Source organism: Podarcis bocagei (assembly GCF_964188305.1).
Source record: "Podarcis bocagei genome assembly, chromosome: 12".
Taxonomy (NCBI): Eukaryota; Metazoa; Chordata; class Lepidosauria; order Squamata; family Lacertidae; genus Podarcis; species Podarcis bocagei.
In genome coordinates, this window is record NC_138137.1 from 32,211,956 (window position 1) to 32,235,869 (window position 23,914).

Sequence of the window (23,914 nt, forward strand, 5' to 3'; positions counted from 1 at the left end):
CCTATGAGATGGCAGTGAAGGCCGCTAAGAAGTCTTACTTCTCGGCCTCCATTGCATCCGCTAGCTCTCGCCCGGCGCAATTATTTAGTATAATTCGGTCTTTAACGTCCCTTGAAGGACAGCCAAATTTAAATAACAATCTGACACACAGCTGTGAGGCATTTGCGAGCTTTTTTGCGGAGAAGGTCCTGTTGCTCCGCCATGACCTCCCTGCCAATTTGGATACAATAAAGGAACTGGAGGCCCCTCGACTGTCCTCGGGTCCAGTATTGGACCACTTTGACCGGATATCTCCAGCCGATGTGGACAGATTCCTCCAAGCTGGAAAGCCCACCACCTGTCCTCTTGACCCGTGCCCGTCATGGCTGATTAGAGCGTGTCCAGACGAGGTGCGGGCCCCCCTGGGGGATATCATCAATTTGTCCCTTGGCACCGGGATATTCCCAGGGGAACTGAAGGAGGCGGTGGTGCGTCCGCTCTTAAAGAAAACATCATTAGATCCCTTAGATCTATCCAATTACCGCCCGGTCTCGAATCTTCCATTCCTGGGTAAGGTGATTGAGAGAGCGGTTGCTGAACAGCTTGGTAGGTTCCTGGATGAAACATCTGCTTTGGATCCATTCCAGTCCGGCTTCCGTGCTGGCCATGGGACCGAGACGGCTCTGGTCGCCCTAACAGATGATCTCCGCAGACAGCTGGATCGAGGCGGGTCGGGGCTGCTGATTCTTTTAGATCTGTCAGCAGCCTTTGACATGGTCGATCACGAACTCCTGGACCACCGCCTTGCCGACGTGGGGATCCAGGGCACAGTCCTTCAATGGCTGCGCTCGTTTCTCTCTGATCGGGGACAGAGGGTGGCGCTTGGGGGGGAATTGTCATCGCGTCACTCCTTGGTGTGTGGAGTGCCTCAGGGTGCGATTCTCTCCCCGATGCTTTTTAACATCTTTATGCGCCCCCTCGCCCAGCTTGTCCGGAGTTTTGGGCTGGGTTGCCATCAGTATGCTGACGACACCCAACTCTATCTGTTGATGGATGGCCATCCTAACTCGGCCCCAGACACACTGACCAGATGTCTGGAAGCTGTGGCTGGATGGTTTCGTGGGAGCCGGTTGAAGTTAAATCCTTCGAAGACAGAGGTCCTCTGGCTGGGGCGGGACGATATGGGATCGAGGGGGCAACTCCCATCTCTTGCGGGGGTGCAATTAGTGCCAGCACCGTCCGTTAAGAGTTTGGGTGTAATCTTCGATACCTCCCTCTCTATGGAGGCGCAGATTACAGCTATAACAAAGGCGGCATTTTTTCATCTCCGCCAAGCTAAGCAGTTGGCCCCTTATCTCTCTCGCCCTGACCTAGCCACTGTGATCCATGCGACGGTCACCTCCAGACTGGATTATTGTAACTCGCTCTACGTGGGGCTGCCCTTGAGACTGACCCAGAAACTCCAGCGGGTGCAGAATGCCGCGGCGAGACTCCTTATGGGGTCTTCGCGGCGAGATCACATTCATCCAGCACTATACCAGCTGCACTGGCTCCCAGTGGAGTACAGGATCAGGTTTAAGGTGCTGGTTTTAACCTTTAAAGCCCTATACGGCCTAGGACCCTCGTACCTACGGGACCGCCTCTCCTGGTATGCCCCACAGAGAAACCTACGGTCTGCAAATAATAACACCCTCAAGGTCCCAGGCCTCAGAGAGGTTAGGCTGGCCTCAACTAGAGCCAGGGCCTTCTCGGCTGCAGCTCCAACCTGGTGGAACGCTCTGTCACAAGAGACTAGGGCCCTGCGGGACCTGACATCCTTCCGCAGGGCCTGCAAGACAGAGTTGTTCCGCCAGGCCTTTGGTCAGGGCGCAGCCTGACTCCCTCCTCTGGCAACCTGCACAGAATTTTGTTTAATCGGTTGCCATCAATGTGATTTTAACTAATTTTTATAATGAAATATTTTTAGAATGTGCTATTATTTGATTGTTTATTTGACTGTTGTTAGCCGCCCTGAGCCCGGCTTGGCTGGGGAGGGCGGGATATAAATAAAATTTATTATTATTATTATTATTACTCAGAAGGGTGTGGGAATGGGAGATTGGCAGATAGCTGAGATGAGCCTGTTGACGACTCTTAACGACTGCAATAGGTCTTACAGGAAAAGGCAAGGGGTGAGAAGGTGAAAAATGGCTCAGTCATGTATAATGAGATAAGAATCCAATGTCTTTGTTCAGACCAGGTCTCTCCATGGTTTTAAGTTTGGTAATGAGTTGCAATTCAGCAGCTTCTCTTTCCAGTCTATTTCTGAAATTCCTTTGTAGTAAAACAGCTACTTTGAGGTCTTGTATAGAATGTTCTGGGAGATTGAAGTGTTCTCCTACTGGTTTCTCTGTTTTGTGATTCTTGATGTCAGATTTATGTCTGTTTATTCTTTGGCGTAAGGTTTGGCCTGTTTGTCCAATATAGAGAGCTGAAGGACACTGTTGGCATTTGATGGCATACACAATGTTAGACGATGAGCAATTAAATAGTCCTGGATGGTATGTGTGATGTTGTTGGGGCCAGTAATGGTGTTGTCCGGGTGTATGTGGCAGCAAAGTTGGCATCTGGGTTTATTGCAGGCTCTGGTGCCAGTGTCCGTGTTAAGTCTGGTTGTAGTATTATTGTGGGTTAGGAGTTGTTTAAGATTGGGTGGCTGTCTGTAGGCAATGAAAGGTCTTCCTCCCAGAGCTTGAGAAAGAGAACTGTCATTGTCCAGGAGAGGTTGTAGATCTCTGATGATGCGTTGTACTGTTTTAACTTGGGAGCTGTATGTGATGACTAGAGGTGTTCTGTTGTTTTCTTTTTTGGGTCTGTCTTGCAGCAAGTTCTCTCTGGGTATCAGTCTGGCTCTGTTGATCTGTTGTCTAACTTCATCTGCTGGGTATTTTAGTTCTAAAAAGGTTTGCTGTAGATCTCTTAGGTGAGAGTCTCTGTCTGTAGAATTGTGTGAGAATTGTCTGTAGAAGTGTGAGAGTGAGTGAAGTAAAATCTCTCTCTCAGTGAAGGAAGTTGTAGGACTGACACCTTTTAATCACTAATATTCCATAGTTCAATTGTTTTCAATATTGCTATGAAAACAAAACTGGATAGAGTTCTTGTGGGCTGCAAGTCTTCCCAACTGTGTAGAGATACACTTATGCACCTGTACAGATGGGGAATTGAACCTGTGAAGTCCACAGGCAAATGCTTCCACTGCTGTGATGTTGCTCTGCATTCCTACCTGCATCTGTTCTACACACAATGCATGTCAGGAAGGGGCTCTAGCTAAAACTACAAGAACTTCCAAGTGTGTACATCCTTCTGAATTTTTTTTCCTTTTTAATAGCAGATTTTATTAATTGAGAAAAGAAGGGGATTCCAAGATTTGAAGAAGTAACACAGAACAGGCAGTTATTAACAAGACAGGACATTAATAATGAAATTAATATAAGTACACGTTTGTATATACTGTATACCAATACCTGTACAATATATACAAAAAAAAGATCACACACAGATTGCTGCAATAAAAACATCACAGCACCTTCCTTATCCTTAAAAGTAAGTGGCCCTAATAAAGAAGAAAGATTCCATGGGGCTGATTGTGGCAAGCTCTGATCTGTAGGTTCACCCTATCTGTACTAAAAACAGGAAGAATAAAATTACAAGATAATGAAATATTAATAGCATATTCTGAAAGTCAACGCCAGAATTTTTGTTGACATTAATGTTCGTCCAGCTGAAAAATTAGGCTGCTTTTTCCTCCTGGAGACTCTTTAATGAAATACTGGGCAAAGGCATTAATCTAGAAGTTTGACCACATGGACTGTTGTTTCTGGAGCTCCTTCTGTCCCTCTGCTCTTCTCTGGGACCACTGACACTCATCAGTATGTGACCATTGTGTGGTGACAGCTCAGAAACACTTGCAGTTGTCCAGCAGCTGAATGGCAGATTTCATATGAAAACCCAAAGGAAACTGTGTTGGCCTATAAGAACCCCACCCCCCATTTTGCAGACCTGCCCTAAAAAAAAGAATTCATGAACAGAATTGATAGTTAACCACTTCAGGGTCCATCAATTATCAATTTTCATTTTAGATATTCTTTAAAGGTAAAGGTAAAGGTACCCCTGCCCGAACGGGCCAGTCTTGACAGACTCTGGGGTTTGTGCGCCCATCTCACTCTATAGGCCATGGGCCAGCGCTGTCCGGAGACACTTCCGGGTCACGTGGCCAGCGTGACAAAGCTGCATCTGGCGAGCCAGCGCAGCACACGGAACGCCGTTTACCTTCCCGCTGGTAAGCGGTCCCTATTTATCTACTTGCACCCGGGGGTGCTTTCGAACTGCTAGGTTGGCAGGCGCTGGGACCGAGCAGCGGGAGCGCACCCCGCCGCGGGGATTCGAACCGGCGACCTTTCGATCGGCAAGTCCTAGGCGCTAAGGCTTTTACCCACAGCGCCACCCGCGTCCCCGCGCCACCCGCGTCCCCAGATATTCTTTAAAAACCCATAAATATATGTTGGATGGAAATAGCTTTGTGCCCCAGTTTATTTTATTTTATTTTATTAATTAGGGTGAAGAGGGACAAAGAGGAGCAAAAGGAAATGATGGTCAAAGAGGTTTGCCAGGTGATCCTGGACCAAAGGTGTGTTACTTTCATTTCTGTGTTGTTCTCTCTGTATGGATTCTGTCTGCTAAAAGCCTGCCTGTGTGCAGGGCATCAAATGCAATTCATATAACACACCTGAGTTCCATAGTCCACATAGCAGAAGCTAGTGCTCAACTATCTCGGCCACAGGTGGGAAAGATTTTCAGCTCAAGGGCTGCATCCCCTTCTAGGAGAACTTCCTAGGGCCACAGGTCATGTACACATTATAACCAGGCAGGAATACTCAGGGAGGATGCAAGTCAGAGCCAGTGAAGGGGCTGGCCTTGGGAGAAGGGGTGTGGCTTTGGGCAGAGTCCTGAGGATTAGACAGAGAGGCCTGAGGGCCTGCATTCAATGCTCAGGCCTGAGGCTCTCCATCCCTGGACCAGGCAGCTGATTGGTATGAACGAGGGACAAACAGCGTGGGCAGAGAGGTCCCTGGTCTTAGCTGATTTCCAAATGAAGACAAGGAACCTGACTTCTCCACAATCACAAACACCAAAGGGAGAGCACAGGCTACATCACCAAAGATGCATCCCGCTGAAATTAAAATTAGCAGAAAGGAAACAAAATGATAGAATAGTTGCTAGATTGTAGCTATCCTGAAAAACGCTATGATCGAGATGAAGAGCAATTGTTGTGGCTCCAAAACCTTAGTTCAGAAAACTGAGATGACCCTTGAAGTCCTTTCTAATGAATTCAGGGACCAATTATTGGATATACAATCTAGGCAAAATGTTTTAGGATCCTCTTGAAAGCCAGTACTTTAGGACTCCTTGTCACCGTGTGAATATGTTGCTGATAATATAGACATGCATTGATTATATATTTCTTCTGCAGGGTGAATCTGGTATCAAAGGTTCAGTTGGTAGCCCTGGACCTTCCATTCGTGGGCTTCCTGGCCCCAAGGTAAATGACGCCAAAAAGCAAAGTGGAACACCCGATCCTGGTACTTTCCTCCAAAATTGTGCGATCCTTTAATAAAGATGTGTTCTTTTGTGTGTATGTTTAGGGGGAGCAAGGATATGCAGGACCTCCCGGGAGCGATGGAAACCCTGGAAATTCAATCATGGGACCTCAGGTGTGCAGTTTTAATAAAACAAAATATTGGCAATATGATTCAATATGACCACATACAAAGAAGTAGAAAGAAATACTAAATTGGGTGTTTTTAGGCTTGTTGGGCAGGATCAGGGCTGGTTAAAGACATGCTGAAGCCCTAAGCCTCAGATTACCGGCTGGGGTTCCATTTAGATCACATATCACCTCTGTTTTGAAACATTGGCTGCCAGCTTGTTTGGGGCCCAATTCAAGGTGCCCATATTAGTGTTTAAAGCCCTAAAAGACTCAGGCCCCAAATGTCACCCCCTCCTCTGCCTACAGACCTTCTCAAGTGTTAAGATTGGCAGAGGGGGCCTTTTTGGTAGTTCCATCACCCTCAGGAGTTTGGGGTGGTGGTGACCCAGAAGAGGGCATTCTTTGTAGCAGCCTCTAAGTTATGGAGCTCCCTCCCTACAGAGGTGCATCCGGCCACTTCATTATACAGTTTTCAGCAAAAAAGATGCATCTCTTTATCCTGGCTTTTGACACCTGGAATGTGTATTTTCAGGACCCACCTTATTTGTTGCAATACCATTTTTTGTACTTGTACATTTTTTAATCGTTTTTAAATTTTGTGTTTTAAATTGTTGTAACCCATCCTTAGGGTGAAGGGTAAGTAATAAAATAATAGTAAGTGATATCAAGCTTAAATGGCCCTCTTTATTGAATAATCAAATGTTATGATGTCAGCAGTAATCTGAAGTCATATCCAAGCAGATGCAATGGATTTATAATAGCAAGCTGCCATCTGAGTCTTTGTTGCAATTCATTGTAAAATATTTTGATTACCCAATACAGTCATACCTTGGAAGTCAAACAGAATCCGTTCTGGAAGTCCATTCGACTTCCAAAACATTCAGAAACCAAGGCGTGGCTTCCAATTGGCTGCAGGAAGCTCTTGCAGCCAATCGGAATCCGCACCGGACATTCAGCTTCCAAAGGACATTCGCAAACCAGAACACTCACTTCCGGGTTTGTAGCATTCAGGAGCCAAAACGTCTGAGTGCCAAGGCGTTCGGCTTCCAAGGTACGACTGTAAAGTTATTTTTTTTAAAAAAAACACAAAACATTGTAAACACTTGCATTTTAAATGCAAAGACACATTTAGCGGCATGTCTAGTCTGGCCTTCGGAAATCCCAGGAGGTAGAGGAGTGGAAACACTTCAGTTAATCGCATATTAGGCAGCTAGAGATTGCAGGTTTCTTATAGTTACAGGCACCAGGAAGGAAATTTTTAAGCTGCTATTCCATGGGCCCTGGTCATCCGAACATGCCCAAAGATGGGGACTTGTTTTTATTTAAGTACATTATGTTTTGGGTCAGGAGAAAAGTGTCCATAGTTCAGATGTGGCTTATATTATCTATTTCCAGTAAATATGGGTTTGTGGGAAAATGATTGCTTGTACATGAGAGCATGAGCAAAGTTCTTATTGTTGCAGGGTGATCTCATAGCTAGAAGCATCCTTGGAGCATGAACAGCGCGTGAACAGCTCGTGCTGTCCTACATGATTGGTCAACTAACATAGCCTGATCGCTCGCATAGTCTAGTGCGCATGTCCTTATCTGCTGGCTAGAACAAATTGCTGGGCTTGTATTTTGTATCTTTCTGATTTCACACAATAAAAGCTGAGCTGCCATATTAGCCCTAGGAGCAGCCATATTTCGGAACCCTAGGAGCAGCCATATTTCGGAACCCCTCATGGTGTGAGACTGATTTTTCCCTGGATGCCGAGCTGCAACTCGACATTTGGAGCAACTTCTCTCATTTCTGACTCTTTTTTTTTTTTTTTTTGTTAATTATTTTTAAAACAAAGATGATAGAATTAAAAACAAAGCTTCGGTCCAATTTGCCACAAAATAACCATAAATCAGATTGAAGCAAACATGTAGATTCTGCTGTCATCATCAGATGCTGAAATTCTTCCTGTGAGAAGGGCAGGTACACTGACTGTAAGTCCATTCCAGAGAGGGCAAGGGCTCGATGTCGGCCCTTAGCAACAAGGTCCATGACGCTGTTGGGTGTAGCATACACGTTCCGAGGAGGAGTATGAGGCAAGTGAAGCCACTCCACAATAGACACAGTCCCAGGTTTTTGGCCTGTGGTGTACAATATAGCTGTTGGAAGGAGCGGGGTGGCAAATACTGCAAGTGATAATTGCGCCATGGAAAGAGAAGGAATCCTGTCCACCATACATCTGCGGAGATGGTTGTGTGACTTCTTCTGGATTGTGGTTTTTACATGCCAATAATCGAGCCACGAAATCTTTCTGATTTCACACAATAAAAGCTGAGCTGCCATATTAGCCCTAGGAGCAGCCATATTTCGGAACCCTAGGAGCAGCCATATTTCGGAACCCCTCATGGTGTGAGACTGATTTTTCCCTGGATGCCGAGCTGCAACTCGACATGGGTTAATGTATTCACTCCAGGGAATGAAAGATAGAAACAGATAAATTATGATGGCAATAATCTTGACATGCTAGTTTTATATGTACACAGATTTATTTATTTTTTTAACATACTTAGGGGAGCATTCAGGCACCCTCAGTCTGAAATGCCACAGTCCATCAATTGATGTAAGCCTTTTGATGGTGTGGATGTCAGATTTAGGATATTGTGTAATGAAGATGCAGCAATACTTACGCCTTCTAAAATCAGGAGGAATATGTGGGACAAAATCCTCAGTTCATAAGAGAAGGGTATTGTTATCCTATTTTGGTTGTTCACAAAGTGAGAACATCTGTTTGGCAACTCTTCCCAGTGCAGGAATTTGGAAGTCAAAATAGAGACAAGACCCCTTGCCCCCGATTTCCTTCGTTATTGAAATAATTAATGGGGAAACTACTTGATATTTTAAAACACTGGCAACAAACCAGAGGAATCCTTTAGGCACACCCTGAGGACTCAGACATGTCCAGCATTACTTCTGCTCCTCCCGTCTTCTTGGAAAGAGGAGCTTGCCGTGCACTATATCGTATACCACTTCTGAATTTCCCCAAGCGCGGCATGCGGTTCATTGTGGCTTGTGGTGCAAGCCAGTTTTCAAGTATTGCCAGTTCTCAAATTTGTAAATCAGCTGTCAATGTCCAGATCACAAACACTTTCCCTGGTAGTATTCTACCCGATGAGCAACAGCTTCCACCTTCCTCCAAGAGTCCTTTTCAACCAGAAGTACAACAGGAAGGTGAAGCTTCTCTGTCCCGGGCATAATCTATGTGTGCTGTGAAATAGCAGCCTGCCAGTTTTGCCTTCTCACATGCCGACATCGAAGTCTGGCAACGTTAAGAGTTAATAATATGATGTTTAGATAATTTATATTGACGTTGATTATTTGTCTTCAGGGTTCTCCAGGCTTACCGGGGCCACCTGGACTTCCTGGAGCAAAGGGGGATGGCTTTCCAGGTGCACCAGTAAGTATAATTTCACTTCTAACTTGTGATAGGTAATAGGTAAAAGGTAAATGGATAGAATAGTACACTGTCCTCAGTGTCCTGAAGCGTCCCACCTTGCCTCCTTGGCGATCTCAAGTGCCTTCAGAGCTCCAGCACGCCTCTTAGGTTCATAGTAACCAGAAGAGTCTCTCCCCCTTTCTTTTCTTTTTAAAATAATTTTTCATTTATTATACATAAACAATGCGATACAAAACAATACAGTACAATACAATACAAATATAACTGCAAAACATACATTAGCTACATACCTAACATAAATACACCACAGTGTTTGACTTCCAACTGTTCTCATTGTGCTATTTTGCAATTTATTAATTAAGACGCATTTCATTTTTGTTTGTTCTATTTTTCTAAACGAATTTTACTATGTTTTCTCTGTTTTTTAGATTCATTCTATGTCTGTCATCCATATAGTTTTTGAGATATTCTTTAAATATCACCCATTCCTTGTTAACTTTTTGTATAGTGTTTCCTCTTAGTCTCCCTGTTAACTTTGCAATATGTAAATAGTCAATCGTTTTTGCTAACCAGTCTGTTTTTGTGAGGACATTGTTACTTTTCCAGTCTCTCCCCCTTTCAAGGTTAGCGCTCTTCTCTGCCCTTGACACAATCTTAGGCTGGTTCATTTATGTTTCTGCTACTTAGCCCACCACTGGGGATATTCTGCCCCCAGCTTTAGGTATCTCCTTCCTCTCTTATCTTATGTATTGAAATTGGTTTTATGTTTTGATAGTTCTTATCGGTGTTTTACTTGCCTTGTTATTATGTCATTTATTTTCTTTTATTGCTGTTTTGTTTTATTAATTGCATTTGTTTTAATATGGTTTTGCCACCCTGATGGAAAGGTAGGATACAATTTTAACAACAGATTAAAATAAAATAAAGTGTATGTTTGTGTCAGGGAACTGCCATTGGAGCTAGAGGCGGAGGGAAGGCTCCAGAGGGATGCTGGAGAGGGTCCCAGTAGGGAGAGAGGCAGCCCATCTGCTGGGGAAGGAAATCAGCGTAACACCAGTGGAGAAGGGGGGCAGATGGGGGAATCAGAGAGGAGGCTCCAAGACTCTTCACCGGAGACCAGCGGAGAGAGTACGGGTCCTCCGTTGCCCACACCCTCCCTGCGCAGAAGACTTCCACGCAGGGAGAGTAGGAGGAGACTTGGCGTCAAACAACTTTTATGTTGGAAAAGATTCAAGAAACGCCCACTGACGGATTCTGCTAGCGACTGAGACAGTCACGATGCTGGAGGCTGTTCAGTCAGAAAGGGTTTAACCAGGTAACCTCGCCAGCAGTGGCGGCAACCTACGCACGAACAACCCCTAAATCCATTACAGTTTGTTTTTAAATGAAGAAATAAAAGCTTCTAGATAGAGGCCCAAATCCCATTATTTGTACATCCTTCGGTTCTGTGAGACTAACCAGCCTGTATTTTTCTGACGTCATTCTAGGGACCTCAGGGAATGCCTGGCCTTCAGGGACCAAGAGGACTTAAAGGAGCAGGGGACCCTGGCCAAAAGGTACTCATGCTAAAGTAACAGGTATAATTTTAATAGATAACTCTGTCATTAAAAGCATTAAAAGAGAGCCAGTGTGGTGTAGTGGTGAAGAGCGGTAGTCTTGTAATCTGGTGAACCGGGTTCGCGTCTCCGCTCCTCCACATGCAGCTGCTGGGTGACCTTGGGCCAGTCACACTTCTTTGAAGTCTCTCAGCCCCACTCACCCCACAGAGTGTTTGTTGTGGGGGAGGAAGGGAAAGGCGAATTTTAGCCACTTTGAGACTCCTTAGGGTAGTGATAAAGCGGGATATCAAATTCAAACTCAAACTCTTCTTCTTCTTCTTCTTCTTCTTCTTCTTCTTCTTCTTCTTCTTCTTCTTCTTCTTCTTCTAACAAATTCTATGCACTGTTTCCCTCCATATTGAGGAGAATGTTCTTCTGCTTGGATGCTTGTAGGTTTCCCACAGGCATCTGCTTGGCCTCTGTGAGAACAGGACGCTGGACTAGATAGGCCATTGGCTGATCCAGCAGGTTCTTTTTGTATTCTGTTTCCTCAGAAATGAACATAAATCACAGTTTCTTCTTGATGGATAACATAACTTTTATAAAGTTGACAGAATCCATCTTGACGTAGCCCTTTAAGTGTTAACAGAAGTTAGACCTCTGGCACGACGTTTGTTTATTTGCTTATGTCAAGCTGCCGTTTGGGGTAATGGCCCACCCAGTGTGACTAGCTTGCATTTCAAAAATAAAAATAAAAATCCATACCAACTCTCAGAAATCAGCAATTTAAAACTAGCAGCAGTACAGCAAGTGTTTTCAAAGCATAGGCCATGTTTTCTTTCTAAAATAGAGAAAACAGAAAAATAAAAATGCTATCCCCTCACCTGTGGGTGTTTAAAGAAAAGCTGAAATTAATGAAAGGTGGCCCCAAATAAATAGCTTTTTGAACACTACTTTAAAGTTTGAGGTGTCTATAGAAACTCTGTGTGAAATATTTATGTATGCTTGTCTAAATCTGCCCGCTTTCAATCAGTCCTCTGCTTTAACAATGTAAAAATCTGCTGTTGCCTTCTGCTGCCCAATTTACATAGGGAAATCAAAACCGGTCACAGCTGAGCCATTGAATAAAATGCACATTTCAGTATGTCTTGAGCTCTTTGGTGGCTGCCCTCAAGGCTGCTAAACACTTCTGTCCCCATGTGAACAAAACAGCACAGGAATTTGTCAAAACAAACAGATAAATCACTTATAGTACTCTGGAGCATATTCTGGCAATGGCAGACCAGTTTGGTATTATCCTAGTAAATAGAAGAGAGAGAGAGAGCGCTTCCTACATTCCATGGTTGTCATATGAGCATTCTTATAAAATCATTCCATTTGCAGAATTAGAGCTATTAAAAATTAGATGCAGCAAAAGTTCTGCTGCTTTTTCTTCTGAGGAATGCAGTGTGCTAGGGACTCTGCCTCTCTGTTTGTTCTGCTCACCGTTCCTCCTTCCTGCTCCTCCTCACTCCACTTCCCTGTGGTAACCCTCTAGACCAGTGATGGCCAAACTTGGCCCTCCAGAAGTTTTGGGACTACAACTCCCACCATCCCTAGCTAACAGGCCTAGTGGTCAGGGATTATGGGAATTCTAGTCCCAAAACAGCTGGAGGGCCAAATTTGGCCGCCACTTCTCTAGACCATGGTGGGGGGGGACTTTTTGACTCCATGGGCCAGTTCCTTATCGAGACCCCTGAATATTTGTACCCAAGAAGCTGAAAATAATCCACGTTTATTAAATAAGAGACACAACCTGTGCTTCAGTGGCCTCATTCTTTCAGACAAATCCTTGAAGCCGCAGCTATTATGGATCCCTGCACAAACTGTAAGAAGGAACAGTTTGTGTGGTGGAAAATAATCTCACATATTGGCTTTAATGCAGTTATGCAAATAATGCCTTTTACCCCTGTCCAGGGGCTGACACAGGTATAGTCATTGATGCACGAGGCCTACAAGCAGAACCTGAGCATTCTCCCCAACTATGATTTCTTGCAATTTGTATTCAGAGCCATTGTCAGGCGTCAGGGACTCCGACCCCCCCCCCCAACAGTAGGTTGCCAGGAACAGATAAACAAGGAGAGTTCTTACCAATGTCTTATATTCAATATTCACAGAGAGAGGCTTAGAAAAGCTGTCTCTTGGAGTAACGGCATTGCTCTGAGTAATCTCCACCCGACTTCTCTCCTCAATTGTCAACAGTACCACCCAGCTTATGGTGGCCGCTTAGGGCCATTTGCCTCTGAGCCCTTTGCTCTCCTACTTTCAATGCTTGCCTGGTTCTGGGAGAACGGGGGTGGTGGTGGTCTGGGATGCTTTCTAGTGATAACGTGTCAGCCAGCTGCTCCCGCTCTGCTTCCCCCTCTCCCATTACTTCCCAACTTTTCCCCTCATCTGCCTCTGAGCTGTGACCTCCCACAAACCCCTGTTGTAAATCTATACTGTCTTCCTCTTCTCTGGAAGGCCCTGGCTGCGGAGACGGTCTCCACCATTCCTACTCTGTCCAGTCCCTGACAGCCATATTGCCTCTGCCAGTGGAGGTGGAACACAGCTATTGCGGTTAGAAGCCATTAGTGGCCTTGTCCTCCTCCATGACTCTGCCTAATGTTCTTTTAAAGTCCTCGCAAGTTGGTGGCCATTACTGTCTCCTGTGGGAAGGAGTTCCATGAGGAAGCGCATTCTTTTATCTGTCCCGAATCGTCCCAGATCCAGCTTCATTACTGGTTACTGAGATAATATTTGGAAATGTAGTATAGAAACGGTTCCGGCTATTGTTTTCCTTCTCACAGAGGTTTGGTAGCCACTTTCATTGTCATTTATTTTCCGTATTATTGAGGTATCGAAAACACACACAGAGCGACCAGTAGGACTTGGTTTCCCACTCCGATCCTTCTTCTGTACTGCTCTAATTTCCTCTATTTTTTAATAAAAAAACGAACAGCTTTGTTTAACCGAAGAGCCCCCTATAAACACATTTACATACAAGTTGGAATTCCACTAAGTATCACTCCGTAAGAATGTTCCCTCAATCTCAATTGGAGCTCTGTTCTTTGGGCTTGAGAGATGGCTCACATATGCAGGCAGCAGGAAGGAGGAATTTGGTGAAACAGAGGCCTGATTCACTCAAAACCGCCTGTGGGATGCGGGAACACTATAGGCGTGACTTTCTTGTTGTGTATAGGATAGACATGAAGGGCAAAGGAGCAGGCTGTAATCACAACAACTGAGTATATATATAAAAGGCATGCAAATTGTAAAGCCACAGCCTTGATACCACAACAGTGGGAATAGCCTACCCCAGCATTTTTACTGAAGAACAGAGCCAAAGCTTTTGGGGAGAGGGGAACCCACCAACAGTGGTCTCTGGGGGCAAGGTAGAGCCAGCTGCAGGAAGCGTATCATGTTAAGATCCTGGCCTATCAAACATAAGCTCAACTCCAGTAAAGAGCTGAGTGTCTGTTCCTCGCCCCAGGCGTCTTAATTGATCTCACACACGGTAACTGCCCATTAGCTCAATTTCAGCTGACTGCATTTTCTTCCTCCCTCGCCCTTTTTAATTAAGAAAAAATAAGTATGCAGAAAAATTCCTGCACTTCAAAAAAACAAAAACAAAGTGAAAAGCCCAGCATGGTAACTCTTTGTATATCTTTGGATCCATTTCAAAAGATATACATAATACTTCCCTTATATAGAGTTGTTTCCAACCCATATCATTCCATAAATTTACGATTCATGTGCAGTCGCTCGGAGAACCTTACCCTTGTGTTTCACAGTAGTGGAACAATTTAAAAATAAATGCACCAGAGGTCACAGAGTTAATCGAGAGGAGCAGAAAAATAACACGTACACCCCTGTCTATATAATATATATGCAAACTGTTTAATGTTTGATTTCACACCAATTTAGACTACGTATCACATAATAACTATGATTAGCTGCAAAACAAGTCAACTTCAAATCACGGGCTATGAAACTTTCTTGTTGAAACTAACCATAGTGCTAAACCACAGCCACTGGTTCAGATGACTCCAGAAGCCATTGTTAATTAAAAAACTGAAAGAAAAGCTTCTGATTCCTCGTCCACCCTGCCCTTGGACACACAGGGGGGAAAAGAGGGTTGTGTGAGCTTGGGAGGAGAATAGGCCCATTCATGTAGCTCTAAGTCTGTGGTTCTTCAGATGATATAGGTCTCCAGCTCCCATTATCCTCATCCATCATGGTCAATGGTCAGGAATGATGGGAGCTGCAGTTAAGCAATAGTCCTCCTGGGGCGCAATTGGTCAGTGCTCCTGGCTCTTAACCAAAAGGTTGGTGGTTTGAGCCCACCCAGGGCAGGCTGTGGACAGGATTCTTGCATTACAGGGGATTGGACTAGATTACCCTTAGAGTCCCTTCCAACGCTGGAAGGTCATGGAATCCCCACCTTTGACCATGCAGATGTTGTCAAACTACAAATCCCGTCATCCCTGACCCTTGGTCATGTTGGCTTCTGGGTGTTGGAGCCAAACAACATTTGGAGGACCATAGAGTCCCCATCTCCGCTCTAAACCGTGGTTTAGCTCCAAACTCCCAGAAGCCCCAGCCGGCACTCAGGTCCTGCTTACAGGTTTCCCATCTGCTTGGCCAGCATGAGAAGATAATGCTGGACTAGATAGGTCTTTGGCCTGATCCAGAAGGGAGTGCTGGTTTAGCAACATGTCTAAACTGTATCTAAGTATTTACAGTAAATGTTTTGAACAGCCTGTCTCTGAAATGGTTAAGAGGAGAAACATTTGCTTGCAGTAGTCCTGTGAATTAAAGTTAAAGCAGCCTGGTCCTATTCAGGTTTACCTGAAATTAAGTGAGTGAGTTCAGAGGGGCATAATAATAATAATAATAATAATAATAATAATAATAATAATAATAAAAACAACAACAACAACAACAACAACAATTTTAATATTTATACCCCACCCATCTGGCTGGGTTTCCCAAGTAGCCTGCAATCCAGTTAAATCACAATGTTTTCGGTGAATAAATCAGAAAAGCTGGGGGGGGGGGGAGATACAAATTCAACTCATCCACAGATACCAAAAGGCCCATACAGAAATTGACCTGTCCTTTGGCACCACCTGCTGGTAGCACATGGAATCAATGTGCCTCTCGATGTGCAAATAATAACTGCTCGGGGGATGGGGTTGGAGCAATGCCAACATGAAAAAAAAAAAAGGATTTGACACTTCATGTCCCCACACTTCAGCTCCCCCTCCCCAGTCCAAATGGGAACATGCCACAGCTGCTTTCAGATGTTTTCCAGTTACAGATCTATAACATGTAGTTTGGCCCCATCTTTAGCATTCAGGATCAACCATGCAAGCCTACACGTGTGTGATCCACAGTAAATTCCTCTGAGTTTAATCGGACTTATTCCCAAGTAAGATTGTTGAGTTTTTTTAAGGACTCCTGCAGCTCTAATCTTCATGATCTTTTCACAGTCTGATCCACAAACCAGTCAAACAGGCTTCTCGGATTTAAGCGTTGAAGTCGCAGCATTCCAGCCCTGAAAACTTCTCCATTAACTAGTTTGAAGGTTGGGCTGCCCCCTCTCTAATATCACAGACATCTCCTCCCCCTAAACAAACCACAGTTGTACGCAAATTGTCAAACAGACCTTTGTCCTTTAGGGATTTCACCAAGATCAAGTTGCCTCTCAGCCATCTGTCAACAGCTGTCCTATTATTTAAATCTCTGGCAACTTTGTTAGACATTTCTCCATGATGTGTTTGAATTGTTAAACCTTTAAGTGCTGGGCTGGTTAGAAACTCTGTGGGAGAAGAAGGTTGCTCCAAATAACAGTTCTGGCAGCTTTCCCCATCATTCAGCGAATCAGAGAGAACTTCGTGAAGACTTCTCTCCACACTCCTCAATATTTACCTGCTCCGAATTGCCTCCCTCTCTGGCAGGAGGGGAGAGAGAACATGGAGACCATCTCTTATTTATTTATACAAACATCTTCCCTTGTGCTGTTTTTCTAGAAAAAGAGGTGCTGGAACTCACCGTGAATGCCTCTCTTGTTCTCTTATAATGGCAATGGAGTCCACCAGAAAAAAGCCCTCCTCTTCACCCATATTTTTATTTATTGCATTCATTTCCCACCTTTGCTCCAGGGAGCTCAATTTAGCATCCATGGCTCTCCCGCTCTCTACGTTATCCTCCCAACAACCCTGTGAACAGTGACAGATTTACGTATAAGCTAAACAAGCTATAGCTTAGGGCCCCACTCTCTTGTGGGCCCAAAAAAAATTTAAAGGAAAAAAACCTGGATGTACATTTCCAAAATATAAGAACAAAACCAAACAAAATAAAACCTACATACAGCAATAGTGTTTGGTGTTGTGTAGGTCCATAAATTACCATGTAGCATATATTCAACACAAAGAACAGTGACAATTTGTTGTTGACAAAGGACAGCTGGACATATAAAGGGCCCCATTACCTTCAGGAGCTTGGGGCCTCATCAAACCTAAATCCGGCCCTGCTTGAGAGGTAGGTTAGGTTAAGTGTTTATGACTGGTTCAAGGTGACCCGGTGAACTCTGGTCTCCAAGGTTACACAAGCATTAAAAGAAATGGGGGGGGGGTACCATAATTAAACAGACTGTAAAACAATCCTATTAACAAAAAACCCCATAGCAATTAAAAACAGGTTGAGAGATCAAGTGCAATATTCAAAAGCCAGCCCAGTATCTATACAGACATTGTGTTTTGCGACACCGGTGGCACCAGTAAAAAAAAGTCTGCCTTTGAGTTGCCCCAGGCCGCTGATCCTTGGACTTGGGCAAGGATAACCTACTCCAACCCTGATATCTTTATCCCAATGCTTTCTCTGGGTGCCCAAGCCAAATGAGGTGCAGCATGCGGCTGTTTGTGAAAGGGGCATCTCAGTGGCTGTGTGACTCTTCCCAAGCAGGGCCACGTGTACCTAACTTTAATGCCTTTTTGCCACCACATTTTAAATGTCTTTTATTTTCCAAGACCTTTTTGAATTTTGTTGTAGCTCCTAATATTCCCCTGGCTCTGTGGCTTTGATTCTCTGCTCTTTGGTTTGGGTGTGAGTTTAAATATTCTTTTAAAATAAATAAAGAAAAAGCCTTAATTGGGAATTGCTTTAATGGTGCTTTACATTTTACTGTATTGTGCATTTTCTATTCTATGGGCTGCCCTGAGAATGCATGTAAATAAATTAATAGCACATGCAATGTAGCCTTTAGCTATTGATATCTATGGGAAGCTTGTCGGCTTTTAAGTTGGAACATCCTCTGCTATGATTTGTTCTGAAAACAGGCTCGTTCATAAAAATCTGTGGATGTAATACCTGTGTTGAACCTCTTCCTTTTTGTCTTTCTTTACTTTAGGGAGAACCAGGAGCAAGAGGATCCCCGGGGCCTCCTGGTCAAAGAGGAATAGGAATACCTGGGCCCAAGGTTAGCAAGGATCTCTGCACAGTCTAGCAGAGGGATTGGGAATATGCAGTGTGGCCCTCCAGATATTGTTTGACTACAATTCCCATCTTCCCTGACCACTGTCTGTGCTACCTGGGGTTGATGGGAGTTGGAGTCCAACAACATCTGTAGGTACCACAGGTTCTCTTCCCCTGATCTAGAAGTTCCTGCCCCTTATATATTTAAGTTAAACTTGATAGCCACCTTTCTTGGAATGCTCTGGCACTAACATTCAGTATCTTAGCAGCTGCTTCTTTTTTGCCTATTTTAATATTAACGGGTTTGTGAATGCCTTGCAAAAGAAGCACTTCTTTCTATAATGTTGCATTTTGTGGCCGAATTGTTAGATGCAGTGCACCCAGCAAAGAAATGCAGTGTTGCCTTTGTTTGGGGGGTTAGTTGCAGAAGAATGCTACTGATCCTAGGCTCTTAATAACGGGGACTGAGTGGTTCACTCCAGCCATCAGGCTCTTTTTTAGCCCAAGACTTCAGGTGACTGCTGTGGATGTACATTTGCTTACCTTATGGAGCAAAGGATAAGCACTTGCACACAGAGAATCAGCATGTCAGGGGGAAGGGTTCAGCCTGTCTTCTTTCTGTGTGTGGGGAGTTGCTTTGTTTTTCAAATGTGTATCCCAAGCCTGAAATGGTATAGTCTAGACAGCTTTGTCATTTAATTCGGCTGGCTGTTGAATGTGACCAAGGGCAGAGAGAAGGAGAAATAGGTGGGATTGTGCTATCAGCTTCCTTACTCCCTAAACACTTCCATGGCTGCCCTTATTCTGCTGGCCTCTTACTCCAGCCTTTGAATTACCTGGAGTGACCTCAATAGGCCTTATTTCCGAGTTGCAGTAGGGGTGAAGAATTGAATTTGTTTGCATTTTAATGAGAAACCCATTTAATCCACACTTTTTGAACCAATACGTGAACCGAAACATAGCTGTCCTTTGAAATTTGTACTTCTCTGAATTTTTCAATGCAGTTTTCCAACCAACCAATGTGTGCAAGAATACAGACATTACTGGATGGCATGCATAAAGAGACATCTATTCAGGAATATGACTTACAAATGAATTACGTTAGTGGGAATTGCTTTGCACAAGTGTATACATTAGTCAAAACTGCATGTGAAATTTCATTGATTAGGAGAAATTGCACTAAGATGCCGATGGGTTTTCACAAGGATTTCTTTTTTTAAAAAAGAAAAAAGCCAATTGCCAAAGAACTGAAATTAAGATGGGAAAGAAGGAGAAGCTGCAAGAAACTGAAATCGCTCAATTTGTCCATCCCTGTTTCTGAGTAGACATGTATAGGAATGCACTTAAGTGCCCCCAAGCAGTTACAAAGGCTCATATATGTAATTCTTTTCACAGTTTCCAGCGTTTGGAAAAGGCAGAGACGGGCACAAAACTTTACATGGCACTATACAATTCTGACTTCTTCCTGGAGTTGTCTTAAACTACTCCCCCCCCCCCTTAATCTGAGACAATTTTATTTCCTTTTTTTCTTTTTTAATATTAGGGTGTTATTGGACAAAAAGGTCTGCCAGGGCCACAGGGTCCTCCTGGAGATAGTATACAAGGAATTAAGGTAAGAATGTAGGTGCTGACATAAGTTTTTTTTGCAAATGACTCCCCCTGCCCTGTCTTCATTACACAGTTGTTTCATGGAACTATTTATGTTGCTGCTTAAGAGGGGAAAGAAACCCCAAAAACCTAAATTTTAAATGTCCACTTGGTTGACAGACAGTAGTTTCTTAACTGAGTGCCATCTTAACTCTTGGAGTGAAAATATCAGGCCTTTAAAACTCTACCCTGATCAAGGACAGAAATTTATTCTGGAATAACTGATGAACTGTGGATGTATGATACCCTGGACTTTCCCCTTCCATGGAAGTGAAATAACTGAGTAAATACTGTTTGCTCTAACAAATTAAAAGGCCATCATGTTGTGTCAGGGTATTCTAGCAGTGACATATCTTTTAAACTAGAATTTTAGTTTTGGTCTTTAGAACCTGATGACTTCACACACAGAGAGAGAGACACACACCTGCTGTCATCCAGACTAGGCAATTATTTATACCAAAGCTATAAATATCTGGAAAAATGTTGAGCTGGGAGATAACAGAAATCACTGGGTTAAAGTTGACTGAAAGTGCAGAGGTGCCATTATTATCAATTTACGATGGGGTGGAAGGTTCACAGGCTATGAAGGACTTGCTCACAGTTTTATTGACAGCTGCATGAATTATGATCGCTAGGGAAGTGGAAGGGGCAAGCAGAATATAAAATGGAGGAATGGTATAAAGAGGTGTAGCTATTAATGATAAATTGAGATGTGCCATTAAGGTAAGATGGGGAATATGTAGGAGAAATGATTTTGATACGGAAGGTGCTTGTAGAATTTGTAAAATGGAAAGGGGTCAAACCATTGCAAGAGGTGTTGAAATTTTGGGAGGTTGGATAGTTACAATGGAATGGTCTCGGTGGTGGGGTGCACATTTTTATTCTTATTTATTTATGATTATTGCTTTGTCAAAATAAAACAAAAACAAAATAAATGTTGAGCTGGATCCTTCCCACAAGAAGCTGACTTAAAGCAATGCATTTTAAAAACACTTTCCCATTTATGTGAACCTCAGTGAGGGCGCAGAACACGGCTTGTGAGGGGCGTGGTCTGGGGAGGGGGTGTGGCCTGGAGGAGAGTACCAAATGTTGAATGAATGGAGAATCCGGTAGGGACTCCTCTGGGGCAATTCAAAATTTAGAAAGCAAGTGTGTTGTCACCTACAAAAATGTCATCACTCCTTATGGCCACAGAGATGTCAGGAATGTGACACTTCTTGCGTATGTAAAGCTCCGGGGCTTGTGGTTTGGACGGCTAAGAGTAGTGGTTCCAAATATTTTTGGGGGCCACTGTTCCCTTGGCTCCATAAACTCACCCCCAGTGCCCCTTGCCCTATAAAGAGCATTATTCAGAATAGTGGTTGAATCACGATGCACTAAGAAAGGTGATTACACAGCAGCGTTAAAAGCTGTAACCATTAGTTGCACATTTATTCAAAATCCAATGTAGCTTGAGTCAACAAAATTGATAAACTTGATACAGCAATGCCAGCTTTTCAAAGCCTGATAGTCGTTGACACCTCCAGTGGCCGCTCAGGTTTGGGAACCACTGGCTTAGAGCGATAGAGTCGAAAACTGCTTCCCATCATGTGAAGCTGTCTCACAAGAGGAGCATCTGTGTATTAGGTCTCTGGGTCATGTGAGTAAACCCTGTGGCTGAGCAATATTGGTGGCCACTTAAGCTGAGCAGCTGAGCCCTGGGGATGCTTTTGGGCCACATTTAACATAACTGTTCCATATGGAAGTGACAGGAAAGCTGCTCTGCTCAAAGGGATAAGACGGCTGGCTAAACATCTGTCAGTGGATTTCCTGCATGCTTGTTTCCTGTATGTTTAATAAATGTCCATATGGGTATAGCCAAATGCAATCCTTGCAGACAGTTCTGCATTCAAACAGAAAACGACCTAAATAACCGAGGGAACAGTACTTTGCTTGCAGCTGCTCAATGTTACGGTCTTTTTACAAAAGCTATTTCTAAGCAAATCTCTATGTCGTTTTTAGGGAGATCGGGGTGTTCAAGGCTTACCAGGACAAAAAGGCTCTGTGGGGGTTGGACTACCCGGGTCTAAGGTAAGAGGGTTGCCCATCTATCTCTTTTTTAAAAAATCAGTTTTTATTAAAAGTTTTCAACATAAAATACAATAAAAAGCAAACTAATTTAGAAAGGAAAAAGAGGGGAAACAACCAAGATTAAAGAAATAAAGGAATAAAGAAAAGGAGGAAGAAGGTGGGAAAGAGGAAATGGAAATTAAAAAGTCTTCTATCCATGGGAGCCGAGGCTCCTTTGGACCCCCCAATAAAGTATTTGAGGGGGCTGCCCCCCGAAGTTGATGGGCATTACCATTCAAATGGTATCTGTGTGCTGTATCATGTGACCAATTATGTAGGGCCAGGCTTATAGCCATGTTGTATCTTATTATTAGGGAGATTCTGGAGAGAAAGGAGACCAGGGAAAGAGAGGTAACAAAGGAGAGATTGGAGAACCTGGACCTGCAGGACCAAGGGTAACACTTAAAAAACCGCAACTTTTTTATTTATTCTTTCACGACAGAAGATAGTGCACTTAATAATTTATATCATTATACAACCTTTCAGGGATTTTCAGGACTCAAAGGTGAACCTGGTCTTACTGTAAGTACATCCTGATGTGTTTTATCATAAAAATGTGACTGTTGGTAAAAGCTGCAGCTTGGCACTCTTTATGATCAGAGATGGGGAATCAGTGGCTCACCAGATGGTGTTGGATTACAGCTAGGAATGAATCAGTCTTTTCCAGGTCCTGCCTGTGGTCTTACTATAAGCTTCTGGTTGGCCGATATGAGAACAATATGGTGGACCAGATGGACCACTGGCCACATCCGGCAGGGCTTTTTGTATATTTTGTGTTGCGTCAAATAAAAACGATATTTCTGTCACAGATTAAGGATCATTTAACTACGTATCTTGTTAGAAAATGTGTTCCAACCTGTTCAGAGCCATGTATGCAGCGTTCTTTCTAGTCTGCTACAGTTCAGCTTTTGGGGAAAACCATGTTGTTTGTCTTGCCGTGGCAGACAGAATTTTATGCAATCAATTACGTATTGTAGCATTATGTCATACCATTAATTTCAATGCAAAGGCCATTCATTTCAACGCAAAGAACACAAAATACAAATGGCAGGGGGAGGACGACGACAATACACATTCTCAATTAAGTATTGTTTGCAGACTGTTGTGAAAACAGCAGAAAACACGGATTGCATTTGCTGCACTAATTTCCATTCTGGACATGAGAGAATTGAGCGAACTTTGGCACTTTCCACTCCCATGCAAGTAGACATGATTCTTTCCCCTCTTTTAGACATGTTCAGAGAACCATCTGCATATCACTGTAACAATAATATTTTTTAGTGTTTCAAAACATCCAGTCACTTGCTTTATGCAAAGCAAGCATTCAATTTTCCATTAGAAAACAAAACAAACCAAAAAAACAAAAACAAAAACACCACAATTAGTCAATGATGCATAACTGATTTCCAAATCTGAAATCACAACTGAAAATGGCTCCTCTCTTTCAGAAAGAAGACGTAATCAAACTCATAATGGAGATATGTGGTAAGATCTACCTGAAGGAATGAAACCATTTGATTGTATTAGTTGCTTTCCCTTAAATAATTCAGAATTGACCTTAGAAGTGTGTACATTTATTGGGTGGGGTTGAAAGAACCATGAGTGGAAGGAAAATAGCTGAGAGTGCTGTTTTTACAAGTGCTGGCCCATGTCTCTGCAGTGTTAAACAGTTGCACCTTGGAAGTCGAACGGAATCTGTTCCAGCAGTCCGTTCTACTTCCAAAGCATTCAAAAACCAAAGCGCAGCTTCTGATTGGCTGCAGGAAGGTCCTTAACCGTCCAGGGGTCCTTTACCTCTTTTTTACCTTTACTGTCTTGCTGCATCTCTACTTCTGTGTGAGGTGAGGAGCACTATACCAATGAAAAGAAGAAAAAAATCACATGTATGAAGCCACCCTTAGTGGAACAGTTATTCGAAATAGCATGAATGTGCAGTGTTCACCAGTGCCGGGAACCAAAGACTC

General features: G+C 43.6%; 1 protein-coding gene across 4 annotated transcripts in view; it reads left to right on the top strand.

Moving 5' to 3' along the window:
- Positions 1–23,914, top strand: part of COL28A1 (collagen type XXVIII alpha 1 chain) — a 74,147-nt gene that overhangs the window by 42,756 nt on the left and 7,477 nt on the right. For all 4 annotated transcript variants that reach the window (XM_081164366.1, XM_081164367.1, XM_081164365.1 and 1 more), the window contains 11 exons: positions 4,574–4,645; positions 5,489–5,557; positions 5,661–5,729; positions 9,091–9,159; positions 10,647–10,715; positions 18,130–18,198; positions 19,738–19,806; positions 21,843–21,911; positions 22,265–22,345; positions 22,437–22,472; positions 23,399–23,435. In XM_081164366.1, coding sequence (XP_081020492.1) covers positions 4,574–4,645; positions 5,489–5,557; positions 5,661–5,729; positions 9,091–9,159; positions 10,647–10,715; positions 18,130–18,198; positions 19,738–19,806; positions 21,843–21,911; positions 22,265–22,345; positions 22,437–22,472; positions 23,399–23,435 — 709 coding nt within the window. The remainder of the gene's footprint in view (positions 1–4,573; positions 4,646–5,488; positions 5,558–5,660; positions 5,730–9,090; positions 9,160–10,646; positions 10,716–18,129; positions 18,199–19,737; positions 19,807–21,842; positions 21,912–22,264; positions 22,346–22,436; positions 22,473–23,398; positions 23,436–23,914) is intronic.